We start from the raw sequence: 20,499 nt of genomic DNA on the forward strand, positions 1-20,499 counted from the left end.
CGATTGTCAATTCGAGTTAATTACAATCATTGATGCGCTTAATCTCTATTTGCTATGGGTAAATAGTGTACTGGACCAATCACTACTACAGCTTGGGGACTCGCTTATTTTACTTATCTTTATAATTCAGTTGTTGTATAGAATTGGTAGTTAAAGCATATCGGTTACCCACTGATTTACGAGAAACGAGCATGAAAGTTGGAAGCACAGTTATTTTGACTGTTAGACCAAATTGATGATTAAGATAAACTGACTCTAATAACGGAAGTTGATAATGTACCAAGTATGAAATCCGTCTAAAGAGGGCAAGTTACTTGTCGAATAATTATCTTATAATAACTCATAAATTACTGTTGTTGCATGGGTTGTTTATGTATGGTACGTTGCATTCAGGGCCTGAAGATGATGATTTAACAACATCGAAAATAGTCGCCAATGAAACCAACACCTTAATACAGGTGGAGGAATTTCGTCATTTTTTAACGTATAATACCACCTCTGTCCTTTATTGGGCTTGTTGTGTATCCATGCTGTAACGGTAGCCATGTGTAGATAAAAGCTATGGGTTTGGATTTTGTGTTTAATTCCTTAACGCAAGTTCTTATCCCGCTAGAGTCACAATGTTGAGGATTATCATCTGTGGAAAGTTTTTGAAAAAATATTGCCCACATGGCTTGCTGCATTGCTCACGTGATGTAAGTTATCCCTGATGGCTTTCCCACAGTATAATTGAAAGTGCGAATTTTCTTGTCTGTCAGTCTGTTAACACCTCCTACCGGCTTTCCATCTTCTAAGAACCACGGTGTCAACAAAGAAACAAACAAAGATAATCCTTCTCGCAGCCTTCTGGACTCATCTGCAGTTAGTTTCGATTGTGTGAACGAATAATTAACGCACAAAAAATATCTGGCATAGAGGTGGAGTGGATCACAGCAAGGAAAAGGGGGCGTGGCAGGTGGAGGCGCCCAAACAATTTTTTTTAAATTACATTTCTAGCCAGAATTCGGTTATGAAACTTTGCGGTGTTCTTCTTAAAGAATCAGTCTAATAAATTATTCAATAAGAAATTCGAATTTTTTCGTAATTTTGACCTACATGCGCTTTTAATCGCGGCCACAGTGTCCGGAGATGTGCACAGACCTTGCAGGTTCACGGGTTTTCCCTTTTGTTCCAGACGTCTGTATCCTTTACTGATCCGAAAATCAGCCTCAGGACAGCGTTCTCAAATGTCAAGAGTTTTCTGTCTGTCTTTTGGGTCGGAGTCCAGGCCTTTGCTGCCTATACGACCATAGGCTGTTTTACACTCCTGTAGATCCGAATCTTCATGAATATCGATAGACACCGCGACATGAGTACTTTTTTGGGGGCAAACCTTGGCCTGTTTCCTGCTTGATTTCTTGCCGTTATTTCCCGGTGCGTCTCATTGCTCATGCCCCAAGATATTTGAATTCTTTCACCCTTTAAAATATTTTATCGTCGACCTCTAAAGGTCAGTCATCATTATCTCTGCTAGCTGCCAGCCTCGGTGTCCGAGCGGTTCTAGGCGCTTCAGTCCGGAACCGCGCTGCTGCTACGGTCGCAGGTTCGGATCCTGCCTCGGGCATGGCTGTGTGTGATGTGCTTAGGTTAGTTAGGTTTAAGTAGTTCTAGGGGGGCTGATGACCTCAGATGTTACGTCCCATAGTGCTCAGAGCCATTTGAACCTTCCGTTGCTCGCTGCGAGGTATTTGGCCTTATCCGAATTCATCTTTACGGGTGCTCTCCTTGCCTGTTCCATTAACGCTCTTGTCATCTGAACCAGATCTTGTGCACCCTGTCCTATTAAAACTACACCATCCGCAAAAGCCAGAGTGTTGATCCTTCTACCCAGCTGAATTCCTGTTTCTGGGTTTGTCCCCTTTCCTCAGTGTCGTTTCTAGAATCAGATTAAAAATGAGGAGGAAGAGGCACTCCAGTCCTCACCTTGAACTTTTCTGACATATTTCTTTTCACTTCCACTACGCGTGTCGTCTCTTGTACACGCGGATGTATTAAATTTATTGGTTTTCTGGGAAACTGCGCCATTACGATTTCTTTCCATATTGACTGCTTGTTCATGCTATCGTAGGCCTTTCGGAAGTGCATAAAAGGCAGTAAACAGGTAAAAATTATGAGTCGCTTTGGAAGTCAAATCCGGAGTCTTGAGAGATCTGGAGAGATTGAATGACAGTCTCTGGCCGTTCTTTGAACCAACTTTTCGTATTCTAAAGTCGTGTCCTCAGCGCAGAAGACAGCTCGTCGGCCGAGGGATCGTCTTCGGCAGAGGCTGCTACGCTGTCAATTCGAACCTGTGGGCCGGCCGGTGTGGCCTCCTCCGACATTAACTTTTTTTATATACAGATAACAGATACCACGTATAGTATCCGCCCTTCCATTGGTTAAAATTATCTCAGCTGTTTCACCAAAAGCATTCGTATGATTTTGTATACGATGTATTATATTTCAGGCTAAAATGTATAAAAATGAAATTAACGCGTTACAATCGATACGTACTAACAGTTAAAATTACTCTTCTTTTAAAAATAATTGAAACTTCAAAATTTGTGGCATACTTACAATTTATATTATTAATTGCACAATCTAACGTTACTTATTAAATTTATTCCTAAATTGATTTACAAAATAATGATGTATTTTAGGTTTAAATGTCTCTGAGCACTATGGGGCTTAACATCTATGGTCATCAGTCCCCTAGAACTTAGAACTACTTAAACCTAACTAACCTAAGGACAGCACACAACAGCCAGCCATCACGAGGCAGAGAAAATCCCTGACCCCGCCGGGAATCGAACCCGGGAACCCGGGCGTGGGAAGCGAGAACGCTACCGCACGACCACGAGATGCGGGCAAAGTGTATTTTAGGGAAGATTCTTCTTCGGTAAAGAAATTTGTAAACTCTTTTCGTTTGTAACCTCTTTGGAATAATTAGAGTATCGCAGAATGTAGTAGCGGTGGAAATGCCTCTGATGGAAGTAGACGTTTTCTAAGCTTTTTTTTAAATGTGGAAAATGTAAAAACGGTGTGATGGCTCAAAAATGATTCAAATGGCTCTGAGCAATATGGGACTTAACTTCTGAGGTTATCAGTCCCCTAGAACTTAGACCTACTTAAACTTAACTAACCTAAGGACATAACACACATGCATGCCCGAGGCAGGATTCGAACCTGCGACTGTAGCAGCAGCGCGGTTCCGGACTGAAGGGCCTAGAATTGCTCGGCTACAGCGGTAAAGACATAACACACATACATGCCCGTGGCAGGATTCGAACCAGCGACCGTAGCAGCAGCGCCTTTCCGGAATGAAGCGCCTAGAACCTCTCGGCCACAACGACCGGCTTGTCCTATAAATATGCGACGGATAATGGCCGTGACCCAGCTGGATGTGCGTTATAGTAGTGGCATGACGTCGTTGTGCGTCGCAGTGCGTCTAGTTTTGGACGCATAGTAATCGCAGTGCGAGCAGAGTTAGACAGTGCCCGCTTGCCCGCCAGCCCGCCTCGCTAGGTAGGTAGAGAGACGGCGTAGCGCACGCTACGGGACGGCCGAGAGGTCGCGGCGGCGAGTCGATAGTCCGCCTTCAAGAGGAACTGCACAGCCGGCCGCCGCGCCGCGCCGCGGAACGCAACACTCCGCTCCTGATGATGGCGCTCTCGCAGGGGTGCGAACCGTCGCCGGGAATCAACGAGCTAGACGGCGTATAGCGCGCAGACGGTGCAACTGACACCCACGTACCTGCTCACTGCTGGTGAACGGTCTCTACATCTACACCTATGAACCCCTCAAGCCGCTGCGAGGTGTGTGGCGGAGGGTAGTTCGTCCTGCACCCATTGTCAGCGAGGTAAGAGGACCTCAACAGCTAAATGTGGCCTTGGCGCGGATGCTTCGTGTCTGCGTTTCTATGGCAACGTCTCTGTGATCCCCCAGTACCAGGCAGCTACGTATTAGACGGGAGATAACTTACAGTGTTAAGATAACTGACGGTAATGCAATCGGTTGACGTCCCCGACAACTCCCTATGTTTCGACAGGAGCACATGCAGTCACTTTCAAGTCAAAACTGCAGCTAGTAAGCGCTGTGCAAGTGAATTTGAAACCTCTGTTAGCAGAGATGTTAAACTCAATTGCACAGCGCTTACTAGCTGCAGTTTAGCCTTGAAAATGACTGCATTTTCTCCTGTCGAAACATCGGCGGTTGTCGACGACGTCACCCGATTCTGTTACCGTCAGTTACGAGTATTTGAACACTGCATACACCGGGAGCAACTCAGGTCTCACCTTACATACAGACCACGTACGCCCCCATGTCTGCCGTGTTGAAGTTTGAAATCAACATCTGAGTCACGTGACAGTGAGACAGAAAGCCGAGTTTCTATCGTTAGTCTGCCCACTACGAAAATTGGAGATCATGCTTACAACTTCTCATTTATACCTGAAATAGCCGGCAGCAGTGGCCGAGCGGTTGTAAGCGCTACAGTCTGGAACCTCGGGACTGATACGGTAGCAGGTTCGAATCCTACCTCGGGCATGGATGTGTGTGATGTCCTTAGGTTAGTTAGGTTTAAGTCGTTCTAAGTCTGATGACCTCAGATGTTAAGTCCCATAGTGCTTAGAGCCATTTGAACCATTTATACCTCAAATAAACCGCTAATTTTAACAACTGAACGACTACTTCTTACAGCATTACACGTGTAGTAGTAGAATTGACTTAATTTCTCTGAAATTCCCGACGCTAATACCATGGTATCGTTTTTACATTTCGCCAGTTGGAAGGGGAACAAACAGTTTCAAATATTGTACTGACAACTCTTTCTTCTTACAAGCGACCGAACTGTTCTTCAGTGAATTCCTGTATGTGCTGCAGTGCGAGTTATATAGTTCACAGCTTCCACACGAGTATTCTAGACAAAATAAGTGTTTGTTTTACAACTTTTGCTTGATCTACTTCAATGTCTAATAATATATTAATACTAAAAAGGAAAACACTCCTTAATGTCCTGGAAAATTATTTTTATTAGGTCAATGACCGGCTTTCAGCTTCTAAGGCTATTCTCACATGAAAACTGCTGAATGCCGCAAACACAGATAAACGTAATACGCGACTAACAAAGATATTATTTGACCAGAAGATACAAAAATGCCTGACTATTTCATAGAAAAAAGTTAAATTTTTATCACATACAAATAATTACACTAACTAAGAAATGGAGTAACAGTTTTTTGTGGAGATTCATTTCACATCTAATGAGAAATATGATGAATTTATAGTTTGAATCTGCGATTTGTAACGGAAGCTTAATTTAAGAAAGCGGTAAATGGAAATTGAGTCTGATCATTTAATTTTAGGCTGGGGCACTGTGTCAACTGTTTGTTGATTTTCAGTATTTACTTTCTTGCTTAGTCTCCAGCTTCTCTTATGCTCAAATAGGCTAATTGCCGCAGCTTTGCCCGCCTGACCAATATACACTTTTCCACCCTGCTTGCAACTGATTTTACGCACTCCATTCCGTGACAAGTTTTCCACTTTATCTTTATTATTGAATAAATATTTGATAAAATAAAAGGTACGCAAATCGCTCCAGGTTCTAAATTAATGTCCTCCATTATCATTAGCTTGTTTACTGCTGTTCCTACTAATGAATATACAGCGTGATTTCTTTTTTCACCGTGTACAAATTCCAGGGATTGGTAGATGAGATGATACGGAACAAAAAAGTTCCAATGAACTTCTGTCCAGAAATGCATAGTTTCCATGCTAGACACCATTTATTCGGTCACACATGGTTACAGAGGCTGCGGGCTAGTACGTGCTGTACCGTGCAGCCACTGTTATAGTATGTGCTGAAAATATTTTCCATGTGCCTCAACACCTCCGTGCACCAACCGTACCATGTTCTGGCTCACACGTTCACATCGGCCACGTTGCATCCAAACAGTGGCAAAGGCACCGTGAATAAGGAAGCAAAGACAGTTGCACTTGCGGTACAAGGAAGATCGGGAGAATGAGGGCAACCAAAAGTTACATCTACATCTACATCCATACTCCGCAAGCCACCTGACAGTGTGTGGCGGAGGGTACCTTGAGTACCTCTATCGGTTCTCCCTTCTATTCCAGTCTCGTATTGTTCGTGGAAAGAAGGATTGTCGGTATGCCTCTGTGTGGGCTCTAATCTCTCTGATTTTATCCTCATGGTCTCTTCGCGAGATATACGTAGGAGGGAGCAATATACTGCTTGACTCTTCGGTGAAGGTATGTTCTCGAAACTTTGACAAAAGCCCGTACCGAGCTACTGAGCGTCTCTCCTGCAGAGTCTTCCACTGGAGTTTATCTATCATCTCCGTAACGCTTTTGCGATTACTAAATGATGCTGTAACGAAGCGCGCTGCTCTCCGTTGGATCTTCTCTATATCTTCTATCAACCCTATCTGGTACGGATCCCACACTGCTGAGCAGTATTCAGGCAGTGGGCGAACAAGCGTATTGTAACCTACTTCCTTTGTTTTCGGATTCCATTTCCTTAGGATTCTTCCAATGAATCTCAGTCTGGCATCTGCTTTACCGACGATCAACATTATATGATCATTCCATTTTAAATCATTGCTAATGCGTACTCCCAGATAATTTATGGTATTGACTGCTTCCAGTTGCTGACCTGCTATTTTGTAGCTAAATGATAAAGGGTCTATCTATCTGTGTATTCGCAGCACATTACACTTGTCTACATTGAGATTCAATTGTCATTCCCTGCACCATGCGTCAATTCGCTGCAGATCCTCCTGCATTTCAGTACAATTTTCCATTGTTACAACCTCTCGATACACCACAGCATTATCTGCAAAAAGCCTCAGTGAACTTCCGATGTCATCCACCAGGTCATTTATGTATATTGTGAATAGCAACGGTCCTATGACACTCCCCTGCGGCACACCTGATAGTACAGATTCGTGCTGCTGTAAAAAGAGCGATGCGCTAAGCATACAACCACTACCACCGTCATACCTTGGCAAAAGATCTTGCTGAAAACTCAAGGAAATTCTGGTCTTCCGTAAAATCGGTAAGTGGGCCGAAGGCTTCCATCCAGTCACTCACTGATCAGTCTGGCCTGGCTAAGGAATACAGCAAAACGAAAGCTGAAATTTTAAATTTAGCATTGGAGAAATCTTTCACGCAGGAGGATCGTACAAACATACCGCCGTGTGAGTCTCGTACAGTTTCCCGTATGGAGGACGTATTAATAGACATCCCTGGGGTTGTGAAGCAGCTGAATGGGTTGAAAATAAATAAATCGCCAGGTCCTGATGGGATTCCAATTCGGTTTTACAGAGAGTACTCTACTGCATTGGCTCCTTACTTGCATTTATCGCGAATCTCTTGCCCAACGTAAAGTCCCGAGCGACTGGAAAAAAGCGCAGGTGACTCCTGTATATAAGAAGGGTAGAAGGACGGATCCTCAGAATTACAGACCAATATCCGTAACATCGGTTTGTTGCAGGATTCTCGAACATATTATCAGTTCGAATATTATGAATTTCCTTGAGACAGAGAAGCTGCTGTCCATACATCAGCACGGCTTTAGAAAGCATCGTTCCTGCGGAACGCAACTCGCCCTTTTTTCACATAATATCTTGCTAACCACGGATGAAGGGTATCAGACGGATGCCATATTCCTTGACTTCCGGAAAGCGTTTGACTCGGTGCCCCACTGCAGACTCCTAACTAAGGTACGAGCATATGGGATTGGTTCCCAAGTATGTGAATGGCTTGACGACTTCTTAAGTAACAGAAGCCAGTACGTTGTCCTCGATGGTGGGTGTTCATCGAAGGTGAGGGTATCATCTGGAGTGCCCCAGGGAAGTGTGGTAGGTCCGCTGTTGTTTTCTATCTACGTAAATGATCTTTTGGGTAGGGTGGATAGCAATCTGCGGCTGTTTGCTGAAGATGCTGTGGTGTACGGGAAGGTGTCGTTGTTGAGTGACTGTAGGAGGATACAAGATGACTTGGACAGGATTCGTGATTGGTGTAAAGAATGGTATCTAACTCTAAATATAGATAAATGTAAATTAATGCAGATGAATAGGAAAAAGAATTCCGTAATGTTTGAATATTCCATTGGTAGTGTAGCTCTCGACAAAGTCACGTCGACTAAATATTTGGGCGTAACATTGCAGAGCAATATGAAGTGGGACAAGCATGTAATGGCAGTTGTGGGGAAAGCGGATAGTCGTCTTCGGTTCATTGGTAGAATTTTGGGAAGATGCGGTTCATCTGTAAAGGAGACCGCTTATAAAACACTAATACGACCTATTCTTGACTACTGCCCGAGCGTTTGGGATCCCTATCAGGTCGGATTGGGTAGGACACAGAAGCAATTCACATTACGGGCTGCTAGATTTGTTATTGGTAGGTTTGGTCATCACGCGAGTGTTACGGAAATGCTCCAGGAACTCGGGTGGGAGTCTCTGGAGGAAATGAGGCGTTCTTTTCGTGAATCTCTACTGAGGAAATTTAGAGAACCAGCATTTGAGGCTGACTGCGGTACAATTTTACTGCCGCCAACTTATATTTCGCGGAGAGACCACAAAGACAAGAGATTAGGGCTCGTGCAGAGGCATATGGGCAGTCATTTTTCCTTCGTTCTGTTTCGGAGTGAAACAGGGAGAGAAGATAGAATGAGATTTTCACTCTGCAGCGGAGTGTGTGCTGATATGAAACTTCCTGGTAGATTAAAACTGTGTGCCCGACCGAGACTCGAACTCAGGACCTTTGCCTTTCGCGGGCAAGTGCTCTACCATCAGAGCTACCGAATTACGACTCAAGCCCGGTGCTCACAGCCTTACTTCTGCCAGTATCTCGTCTCCTACCTTCCAAACTTTACAGAAGCTCTCCTGCGAACCTTGCAGAACTAGCACTCCTGAAAGAAAGGCTACTGCGGAGACATGGCTTAGCCACAGCCTGGGGGATGTTTCCAGAATGAGATTTTCACTCTGCAGCTGTGTTCTGCAAGGTTCGCAGGAGAGTTTCTGTAAAGTTTGGAAGGTAAGAGACGAGGTACTGGCAGAAGTGAAGCTGTGAGCACCGGGCGTGAGTCGTGGTTCGGTAGCTCAGGTGGTAGAGCACTTGCCCGCGAAAGGCAAAGGTCGCGAGTTCGAGTCTCGGTCGGGCACACAATTTTAATCTGCCAGGAAGTTTCAGGGAGAGAAGATGATAGTTGTGGTACGAGGTACCCTCCGCCACGCACCGTATGGTGGATTGTGGAGTATGTATGTAGATGTAAAATATACTGTTCCAATCTCCTCACATCTGCAAGGGGCTGTGCATGCACGGTACTTTCCAAATACTCCCGAACCAGAAAACACACGGGTTGAGATCCGGTGAACGAGCAGCCCATACAACTGGGCCCCCTCGTCCGATCCGTCGCCCAGGAAAAAAGACACGACTGAAATTCGTCCGGACGTTAACGGCGAAGAGGGCTGGAGCACCATCGTGTAGCAGCCACATAGCCCTTCGAATCATCGATGGCACTTCTTCCAGCATGGGAGTCAAAGTCACCCGCAAGAAACGCTGATAGTTCCGGCCTGTTAGGCGACGTGGAAGGGAGATTGGTCACAAAATACGGTCACCAATTATCCTGGCCCGCACATTCCGGCTGCACCGATGCTGGTAATTCGCTGTCACCACACCATGAGGGGAGTGGATACAATCCCACAGCTGACTGTTGTGCAAGCTGAAGATACCATTCCGCGTAGAGGCGGCCTCATCTGTGAATAGGACAGGCGACACAAGTCCCTGAATCGCGGTTGCCTGATGAGGGAGTCAGAGGCGAAACGTCTCCGGATGTGGAAAGTCTGTCTCTAGTAAGTCCTCCACACGCTGTAAGTGATAAGGGCAGGAACAGTTGTCATGGAGAATGTTCCACACGGTCGTCTGGCTTACCCTGTACTGGCGGGCCAGATGCCTAGCACTGACATGGCGGTCTCGTTTAGCGGTGATCACCACATTTTCCTCTAAGTCTGTCCAAACATTTCGGATACGTCCTTCACGAATTCTTGCTTCCTGAAACGACCCTATCTCAGAAAAACAGCGAAGCAGTGCCGCAAACATTGAATGCTGGGATTGTTGTCAGTGGGGACAGGTCTCGTGATACAAACTTTCTGCTCGCAACCCGTTGCCATTTGCCATCCCGTAAGTAAACACCATATCGGCAAGCTCTAGATTCGAATACGGAACCATTGTGTACAACGCTGTATCAGAGCCACTACAAGGTGAGTCAACAAGGGAAGTGTACCGGACACACATCACCAATTACTGCGGCAGGAGAGGATGCTAGGGCATGGCGTATGAGGAACAGTACGACCCTCTAGGAGGAAACCACGCATACTGTAACTGTGGCTCCTTGTTACAACGCGTATCAGACCGCAGTCTCTGTAGCAAAGTATGATTGAATAAATGGTCTCTAGCATGGAAACCATAAGTTCATTAGATATTTTTTGTTCCGTATTGTCTCATCAATCAGTCCTTAGAGTTTGTACAAGGTGGAAAAAATGACCATATATAAACATATTCACTAAAACATCTTCTTCGTCCCTCCAAGTATCCCCATCATAGCTACTGTCATTAGCTGCTCGATCAGATTTATTTCTTTTCAGAGCTTCAGGCGTCTATATTTATTAAATCAAATTTTTTGAGTCTAGCAACATATCATTAATGCCTACTGATAGGCTATTCGGACACAACGGATAGTTTTTCCTATCCATTGGGATTAATTCTCATTTCCTTACATTCGAAGGAAGCTGCTAATCAGCATACGTAATAGAAATTCTGTCCAAGTCATTCTCAGTCCTGCTGCTTTTCCGTGTATGCAGATGATGGAGGATGCTAAGTTCACCGGACTTGGATATGATGTGACGTCATTATGACGTATACACGCTACATCGAAAACGAGAGAAACCGTATATCGACTATTCGACATTTGTGAACTTTCGAGAGGTTGTGACAGGGTAGCGCTGTGCTCTGCGCCATTCGATTGTGAACAGCAGACTCCAAAGCTGAACTGAGTATATGATGACCAAACACATTGGTTCTCCGAGTAAGAGACCTTTACTGGTGCCGTCTTCTGCAAGCTGCATCCAGCAAAAGTAACGAGACTTCTGCATAGTTTAAGCTATCCGCTCATGTTGTGATGCAATTCGTATTTTGCATAATCTTGTCTTAGCAAATTATACTGCTGACATAAACCACATTGACATGGCCAGGTACATGCTAAAACTATTGTGGTTGTATACATGACATAATATACAGTACGCCAGGTTTATCATACCACCATGGAATGCTTTGACACTGCATTCAATCATTTCATAAGTCAGTCAGTAGTAGACACTAACCTTTGGTTAAGATTACATTGAGAAATCCACTTCCCCTTGTATTTTATCTCCGGTAGACGATTTTTCTTCACCAATGCCTCATATTTTTCTTTTTAAGTTCGAAATTCAATAATTCTACACACCAGCCATTACTGGACACTAAGGTACCTGTGTCTGCGGTCCGAGTGTAAAATTACTTGGACTTACGGTTGATAAAAAGACTATCTTGGGATGGACATATAAATTACTTAGCTCACAAACTTGCACGAGTTCTCTTTCAGCTATATAAATTAAGAAAAAAAAGTCAGCAAGAGTATGCTGCTACAATCTAATATGTACTGACAAGACCAATTGTATGAAACCGTACTAAAATATTGATAATAAATAAATATTATTTTCGGCGTAAGCGTTCAATACAACAATCACACAATCTAATCTGTTCGGGACATAAGAAGACTTCACTTTTTTACGAAACGTGTTGTCCGTGGTGTTTTCAAGGCCACGGTCAGGAATATTTCTATTAATACCCAGCTCTTTTGCTTTTATTTTGGCGAAATACATATACGCTGCCACACTGAGCTGTTCTCAGAATCGCACGTGTCAAAACAAACCACTAGCTGACGACAGTTTAGAATCTCGAACGTTCGTAAAAGTCGATAGGTGTGTTAATCGACTAAAGCGTATATACGTCATAATGACGTCACATCATATCCAAGTTGGGTGAACTTAGCATCCTCCGCAGATGATGGTGCTATCGCGTATACAAGGTATAAAAGGACAGTACATTGCCAGAGTTGTCACTTTCACTCGGGCGATTCACGTTAAAAGGTTGCCGACAAAGCGAGAGTACCAAATTCTAGGCATTACCTCTCACCACGGACAACGCAGTGCCTTCACTTAACGACCGACAGTAGCGACGTTTGCGTAGACTTGTCAGTGCTAACAGACAGACAACACTGTGTTAAATAGCGGCTAAAATCAATTTGCGACGTACGTACGTATGCGGTAGGACAGTGCGACGAAATTCGGCGTTGATGGGCTATGGCGTCAGACGACCGACGCGTGTGGCTTTGCTAACAGCACGACATCGCGTGTAGCGCCCCTCCTCGGCTCATGACCATGTGGGTTAGATACTTTTTTTTTTTTTTTTTTGGGTCATCAGTCTACTGACTGGTTTGATGCGGCCCGCCACGAATTCCTTTCCTGTGCTAACCTCTTCATCTCAGAGTAGTACTTGCAACCTACGTCCTCAATTATTTGCTTGACGTATTCCAATCTCTGTCTTCCTCTACAGTTTTTGCCCTCTACAGATCCCTCTAGTACCATGGAAGTCATTCCCTCATGTCTTAGCAGATGTGCTATCATCCTGTCCCTTCTCCTTATCAATGTTTTCCACATATTCCTTTCCTCTCCGATTCTGCGTAGAACCTCCTCATTCCTTACCTTATCAGTCCACCTAATTTTCAACATTCGTCTATAGCACAACATCTCAAATGCTTCGATTCTCTTCTGTTCCGGTTTTTCCACAGTCCATGTTTCACTGCCATACAATGCTGTACTCCAGACGTACATCCTCAGAAATTTCTTCCTCAAATTAAGGCCGGTATTTGATATTAGTAGACTTCTCTTGGCCAGAAATGCCTTTTTTGCCATAACGAGTCTGCTTTTGATGTCCTCCTTGCTCCGTCCGTCATTGGTTATTTTACTGCCTAGGTAGCAGAAGTCCCTGACTTCATTGACTTCGTGACCATCAATCCTGATGTTAAGTTTCTCGCTGTTCCCATTTCTACTACTTCTCATTACCTTCGTCTTTCTCCGATTTACTCTCAAACCATTCTGTGTACTCATTAGACTGTTCATTCCGTTCAGCAGATCATTTAAGTCTTCTTCACTTTCACTCAGGATAACAATGTCATCAGCGAATCGTATCATTGATATCCTTTCACCTTGTATTTTAATTCCACTCCTGAACCTTTCTTTTATTTCCATCATTGCTTCCTCGCTGTACAGATTGAAGAGTAGGGACGAAAGACTACAGCCTTGTCTTACACCCTTCTTAATACGAGCACTTTGTTCTTGATCGTCCACTCTTATTATTCCCTCTTGGTTGTTGTACATATTGTATATGACCCGTCTCTCCCTATAGCTTACCCCTACGTTTTTCAGAATCTCGAACAGCTTGGACCATTTTATATTGTCGAACGCTTTTTCCAGGTCGACAAGTCCTATGAAAGTGTCTTGATTTTTCTTTTGCCTTGCCTCCATTATTAGCCGTAACGTCAGAATTGCCTCTCTCGTCCCTTTACTTTTCCTAAAGCCAAACTGATCGTCACCTAGCGCATTCTCAATTTTCTTTTCCATTTTTCTGTATATTATTCTTGTAAGCAGCTTCGATTCATGAGCTGTTAAGCTGATTGTGCGATAATTCTCGCACTTGTCAGCTCTTGCCGTCTTCGGAATTGTGTGGATGATGCTTTTCCGAAAGTCAGATGGTATATCGCCAGACTCATATATTCTACACACCAACGTGAATAGTCGTTTTGTTGCCACTTCCCGCAATGATTTTAGAAATTCTGATGGAATGTTATCTATCCCTTCTGCCTTATTTGACCGTAAGTCCTCCCAAGATCTTTTAAATTCCGATTCTAATACTGGATCGCCTATCTCTTCTAAATCGACTCCTGTTTCTTCTTCTATCGCATCAGACAAATCTTCACCCTCATAGAGGCTTTCAATGTATTCTTTCCACCTATCTGGTCTCTCCTCTGCATTGAACAGTGGAATTCCCGTTGCACTCTTAATGTTACCGCCGTTGCTTTTAATGTCACCAAAGGTTGTTTCGACTTTCCTGTATGCTGAGTCTGTCCTTCCGACAATCATATCTTTTTCGATGTCTTCACATTTTTCCTGCAGCCATTTCGTCTTAGCTTCCCTGCACTTCCTATTTATTTCATTCCTCAGCGACTTGTATTTCTGTATTCCTGATTTTCCCGGAACATGTTTGTACTTCCTCCTTTCATCAATCAACTGAAGTATTTCTTCTGTTACCCATGGTTTCTTCGCAACTACCTTCTTTGTACCTATGTTTTCCTTCCCAACTTCCGTGATGGCCCTTTTTAGAGATGTCCATTCCTCTTCAACACTAGGCCACTGGAAAACCTTGGCTTTGTCAGATGAGGCCCGATTTTAGCTGGTAAGAGCTGATGGTAGGGTTAGAGTGTGATACATGCCCCACGAAGCCTTGGACCCAAGTTGTCAACAAGGCTCTGTACAGACTGGTGCAGGCTCCTTAACGGTGTGGGACGTGTTTACATGGAATGGACAGGCTCCTTTGGTAAAACTGAACCGATAAATGAGTGCAGTGGTTATTTTCGGCTACTTGGAGGCCATTTGCAGCCATTACTGTCCCCAAACTACGATGAAACATTTATGGATGACAATGCGCCATGTCTGCACAATTGTACGCCACTACTTTGAAGAACATTCTGGACATTTCGAGCGGATGATTTGGCCACCTGTTGAACATTTATGGGATCTGATCGAGAAGTCAGTTCGTGAACAACCTTCTGCACTGACAACACTTTGACGCTTGTGGATAGCTAAAGAGACAGCATGGGTCAGTATTTCTGAAGGAAGTTCCAACGTCTTGAGGCCACGCCACGTCGAGCTGCAGCGTTACTCCGGGTGAAAGGGGTCCGGCACCATATCAGGAGGTATCCCGTAACTTTCGTCACGTAAGCGTATTACGCTTTTCGTACAAAGGCCGACATTATTTTTCATATGGCTTAATTCTGGTCGTAGGTGTAATGTCTTTATGACATTGATTTCTTTGTTACTTTACTGGTGAACGACCACAAAACATTAACACAAACATTTCATTCTTACAAGGGAACCTCCCCATCGCACCCTCCTCAGATTTAGTTAAAGTTGGTACAGTGGAAAGGCCTTGAAAAACTGAACACAGATGAATCGAGAAAAGAGGAAGAAGTTGTGTGGAACTATAAAAAAAATTAGTAAAATATACAAACTGAGTAGTCCACGCGAAGACAGGCAACATCAAGGACAATGGGGTTCAAGGAGCGCCGTGGTCCCGTGGTTAGCGAGAGCAGCTACGGAACGAGAGGTCCAAGGTTCAAGTCTTCCCTCGAGTGAAAAGTTTAATTTTTTATTTTCAGTATATGTGACAAACTCTTATGTTTTCATCACTTTTTTGGGAGTGATTATCACATCCACAAGAAAACCTAAATCGGGCAAGGTAGAAGAATCATTTTACCCATTCGCTAAGTCTACAAGTTAGGTGGGTCGACAACATTTTCCTGTCATGTGACGCACATGCCGTCACCAGTGTCGTATAGAATATATCAGACTTGTTTTCCTGTGGAGGAATCGGTTGACCTATGACCTTGCGATCAAATGTTTTCGGTTTCCATTTAAGAGGCGCGTCCTTTCGTCTACTAATCGCACAGTTTTGCGATGCGGTCGGAAAACAGACACTAAACTTATTACAGTCAACAGAGACGTCAATGAACGAACGGACAGATCATAACTTTGCGAAAATAAAGTAAGTAAAATTTTTAGTCGAGGGAAGACTTGAACCAACGACCTCTCACTCCGCAGCTGCTCACGCTAACCACGGGACCACACTGCTCCTGAGCTCATAATCTCCTTGATGTTGCCTATCTTGCGCATGGACTACTCAGTTTGTATATTTTACTAATTTTTTTCATAGTTCCACACAACTTCTTCCTGTTTTCTCCATTGATATGTGTTCAGTTTTTCAAGGCCTATCAACTGTGCCAACTTATAACTAAATCTGAGGGGGGTGCGATGGGGAGGTTCCCTTGTTAGAAATAATTCAGAAGCGAAGATCCCTTAAATACTGTTTACTGGATAACCGGTTTCAACACGATAAAGGAGCCAACATCGGATCTGAATGTAGATTAACATTTATAAACCATTTGGATACAACGATATATGAAACAACTGCTCTCCTGGTCATTCTTTTTCATGTACGAGGTGCATTCAAGTTCTAAGGCCTCCGATTTTTTTTCTCCGGACTGGAAAGAGATAGAAACATGCGCATTGTTTTAAAATGAGGCCGCGTTCATTGTCAATACGTCCCAGAGATGGCAGCACCGTACGGCAGATGGAATTTTACCGCCAGCGGCGAGAATGAGAACTGTTTTAAATACTTAAAATGGCGACGATTTCCTTACTTGAACAGCGTGCAATCATTCGTTTTCTGAATTTGCGTGGTGTGAAACCAATTGAAATTCATCGACAGTTGAAGGAGACATGTGGTGACGGACTTATGGATGTGTCGAAAGTGCGTTCGTGGGTGCGACAGGTTAATGAAGGCAGAACATCGTGTGACAACAAACCGAAACAACCTCGGGCTCGCACAAGCCGGTCTGACTACACGATCGAGAAAGTGGAGAGAATTGTTTTGGGGGATCGCCGAATGACTGTTGAACAGATCGCCTCCAGAGTTGGCATTTCTGTGGGTTCTGTGCACACAATCCTGCATGACGACCTGAAAATGCGAAAAGTGTCATCCAGGTGGGTGCCACGAATGCTGACGGACGACCACACGGCTGCCCGTGTGCCATGTTGCCAAGCAATGTTGACGCGCAACGACAGCACGAATGGGACTTTCTTTTCGTCGGTTGTGACAATGGATGAGACGTGGATGCCATTTTTCAATCCAGAAACAAAGCGCCAGTAAGCTCAAAAGAAGCGCACAGATTCACCGCCACCAAAAAAATTTCGGGTAACCGCCAGTGCTGAAAAAATGATGGTTTCCATGTTTTGGGACAGCGAGGGCGTAATCCTTACCCATTGCGTTCCAAAGGGCACTACGGTAACAGGTGCATCCTACGAAAATGTTTTGAAGAACAAATTCCTTCCTGCACTGCAGCAAAAACGTCCGGGAAGGGCTGCGCGTGTGCTGCTTCACCAAGATAACGCACCCGCACATCGAGCTAACGTTACGCAACAGTTTCTTCGTGATAACAACTTTGAAGTGATTCCTCATGCTCCCTACTCACCTGACCTGGCTCCTAGTGACTTTTGGCTTTTTCCAACAATGAAAGACACTCTCCGTGGCCGCACATTCACCAGCCGTGCTGCTATTGCCTCAGCGATTTTCCAGTGGTCAAAACAGACTCCTAAAGAAGCCTTCGCCGCTGCCATGGAATCATGGCGTCAGCGTTGTGAAAAATGTGTACGTCTGCAGGGAGATTACGTCGAGAAGTAACGCCAGTTTCATCGATTTCGGGTGAGTAGTTAATTAGAAAAAAAATCGGAGGCCTTAGAACTTGAATGCACCTCGTAAAACCGAAGTCACCAGATAAAACTATTTGGTACATGACCGCTGCTCGACTGACAGCGCTTGGTACAGGATTTTCAGAGCTCCAGCAACTGTTATTTTGTGACTTAACGTATCCACTTAAGTGGAATCATAATTCGTACGAAAAGAAAGTTCGCTGAGGGTCAATTTCGTCTCCAGGCACGCTATTCAAAATCCATTCACAATATCGCAACCTTTTTGAAGGGTCACCTGGTTTAAATTCTTGCAGTGCAGTTATTTTGTAGGGTTGTAACGTCAGTAAGTTCGCAGCCGTTCGAACAGAGCCGTAGGAAATTTCCGTCTTCTGAGAAAGACGCCGACTGATTTTCCAGGATAGCTTCCCAGAGCATGCCCAGTGTTATCATGTGTTTATTCTGTGAGTACTGTACGTGGCTGTCTGTTCCCTGTCAAGAACACAGTCGTTTCGCACGATCTATTTCTCACTCGATGAATCGTACCCCGATTAGGAACTCGAACATTAGGGAATTACTCTTGAAATTGTCTTCTTACTGCACGCGCTGGTTGAGTACGTACGTATCAGTCATATATGAATACCCTTGGGCGAGTAGAATAATTGTATTTCGCCAAATCATTTGGAAAACTTTCGCTCAGTACACCGTATTCCTAAATTTTTAGATGAACACACTGCCATTTGACTGCTTTGTTGTTTATTTAATTACGACTCAGGTTTCGGTCTTTTATGCCATTTTCAAATTACTGAGTTTTTTGTCATTAATATATATTGCAGGACATCAATCTCAAAACTGGCCATAAATTAAGGAAAATATTCGCACCCCACGAAATGCCAGACGTGTACATCTTAAAGACATAAACTCAATCACTGGAAAACGGCATAAAATGCTGAAACCTGGGTCGCAATCAAATAAACAATACAGTCAAATGGCGGTGTTTTCATTAAAAAAATTACTTTATGACAACAAAAACACTGTACCCCATCGCCTAACAACCTCGTGCTACTTACGCAACAAATCTACACAAAGGCTGGCGAAATACGCTCCCCGTGAGCGCAGCCGCCCCTAATATATATATATATATATATATATATATATATATATATATATATATATAGTGATGAAGTCCCATACTCCATGACAGACCGCAGGGGACGATGCGGGAGACCCGCACCGCTGTACTAAGCAAGGTCCTAGCGGAGGTGGAATTACTGTGTGTGTGTGTGTGTGTGTGTGTGTGTGTGTGTGTGTGTGTGTGTGTCCGCCAGGTGGTTGCGTTAATGATTGATCACCCTCTATAAGATTTCCAGTCAAATGAAATAACAAGTTTACTGCTACCCGTCACTGTTAATTTAACTCCTCGACTCGTTTCAAAGGCTTAAACCTCCATCATCAGGTGGATTCACATTTGCTAGTATGACATGTGTGTCTGTTGCTTTACGATATTGGGAGGAACTTATGACACTGTCAGCAGTGGGCACAGGTTCCTTTCAGTGTCGTCCACATATATACAGTCGTATTACATAGGTACTGTCATATTATATACAGTGCACATGTCATGTGTTATATACAGCGAAGGCAAGCTGTCATTGGGGACAGTGTCACAAGTTCCACCAAAAAGCGTAACACAACACACACATATATCATACTAACAAATGTATATCCACCTGATGATAGAAATTCAGACGTTTGAAACGCGTCGTCAAGATAAACAGTGACAGTAACAGTAAACTTGTTGTTTCATTCGATATCAAGAACAGTCACGCTAAAGCCTAACCGAAAATGTTCGCATTTAAAGTAAGATTTCCAAAGTTTACACATCGCCATGGTACAGTACAGAGCAAAGATGTTATTTGGTAGATATGTAACGGTACCTAGCATTCGGCCTCCGCGCTGTCGTGCTGGGCGGGGTAGCTTTAAGACGGAGCCGCCGACCCGAGCAGACCCGGCGCCGCGCACACACACACATACACACACGTGGGCGGCGGCGCCGGGCGGCAGGTGGTGGCCGTATTGATCTGTGGACCCGGCGCCGCCCGCCATTGGCCGGCGCTCACCTGGGCTCCACCTGTAGCGGCGCCGGGGGGCGTGGCCTCGCGGGCCGACACAGGTGAGGCGGCGCGCTATTGGCCGGCCCTCACCTGCCGGGCCAGGGCTTCCAGGGGGCGGGGTCTACCGCCGACAGGTGACAGGTGCCGCCGCGTCATTGGCCGGCTCGCACCTGCGCCTTGGCCGCCGCGTCTCTTATTGGCTGCCAACCTGGAGGTGTCAGACTTACTCCTTCAATAGCGACAGGCGAGGAAAGTTCGTCTTAGGTGCACGGATGATCCCGTACTATCTCACCACTTGTTGCTGCGTATTTGCAGGTTAGGCACGCAAATAAAGCAGTGTTGTGTTTCGACGCGCCCCGAGTCGCACATACGTATTTTCACACAAAGAACAACATACGAAAAGAAAATAGTCTGTCCGTAATCCGAAGAGATAGCTTCTCTCGTTTCGGGCGAAAGTGGCGTTTCCCCCAAGCGCGCTACAACTGCTGTAAAAGCATGCTGAATATACGTTTACGCCGGAGCGAACGCATGTGCCTGAGCCTCAGCTTACGGCAATTCTCTCTCGTGTAAACTGTATATGAGCGTGAGCAAAGTGCATTCGGTCGTGTTAGGCCCGTATTCGCTAGCTATCGGTAATGTTACGCTCGTAGTCGTTCTTCTAGCGAACCGTGAAAGCAAGTTCACACCATCTCCACTTAAGCACTAACAACACATGAAGTTCTCACCGCTGT

General features: G+C 44.6%; 1 protein-coding gene across 1 annotated transcript in view; it reads right to left on the reverse strand.

Annotated features, from left to right (window-relative positions):
• LOC126109426 (translation initiation factor IF-2-like) overlaps positions 1-20,499 on the reverse strand; it is a 61,888-nt gene that overhangs the window by 18,855 nt on the left and 22,534 nt on the right. Inside the window, exon 2 of the mRNA XM_049914460.1 lies at positions 19,689-19,840. Coding sequence (XP_049770417.1) covers positions 19,689-19,840 — 152 coding nt within the window. The remainder of the gene's footprint in view (positions 1-19,688; positions 19,841-20,499) is intronic.

This window comes from Schistocerca cancellata, chromosome 12 (genome assembly GCF_023864275.1).
Source record: "Schistocerca cancellata isolate TAMUIC-IGC-003103 chromosome 12, iqSchCanc2.1, whole genome shotgun sequence".
NCBI classification, from domain to species: Eukaryota; Metazoa; Arthropoda; class Insecta; order Orthoptera; family Acrididae; genus Schistocerca; species Schistocerca cancellata.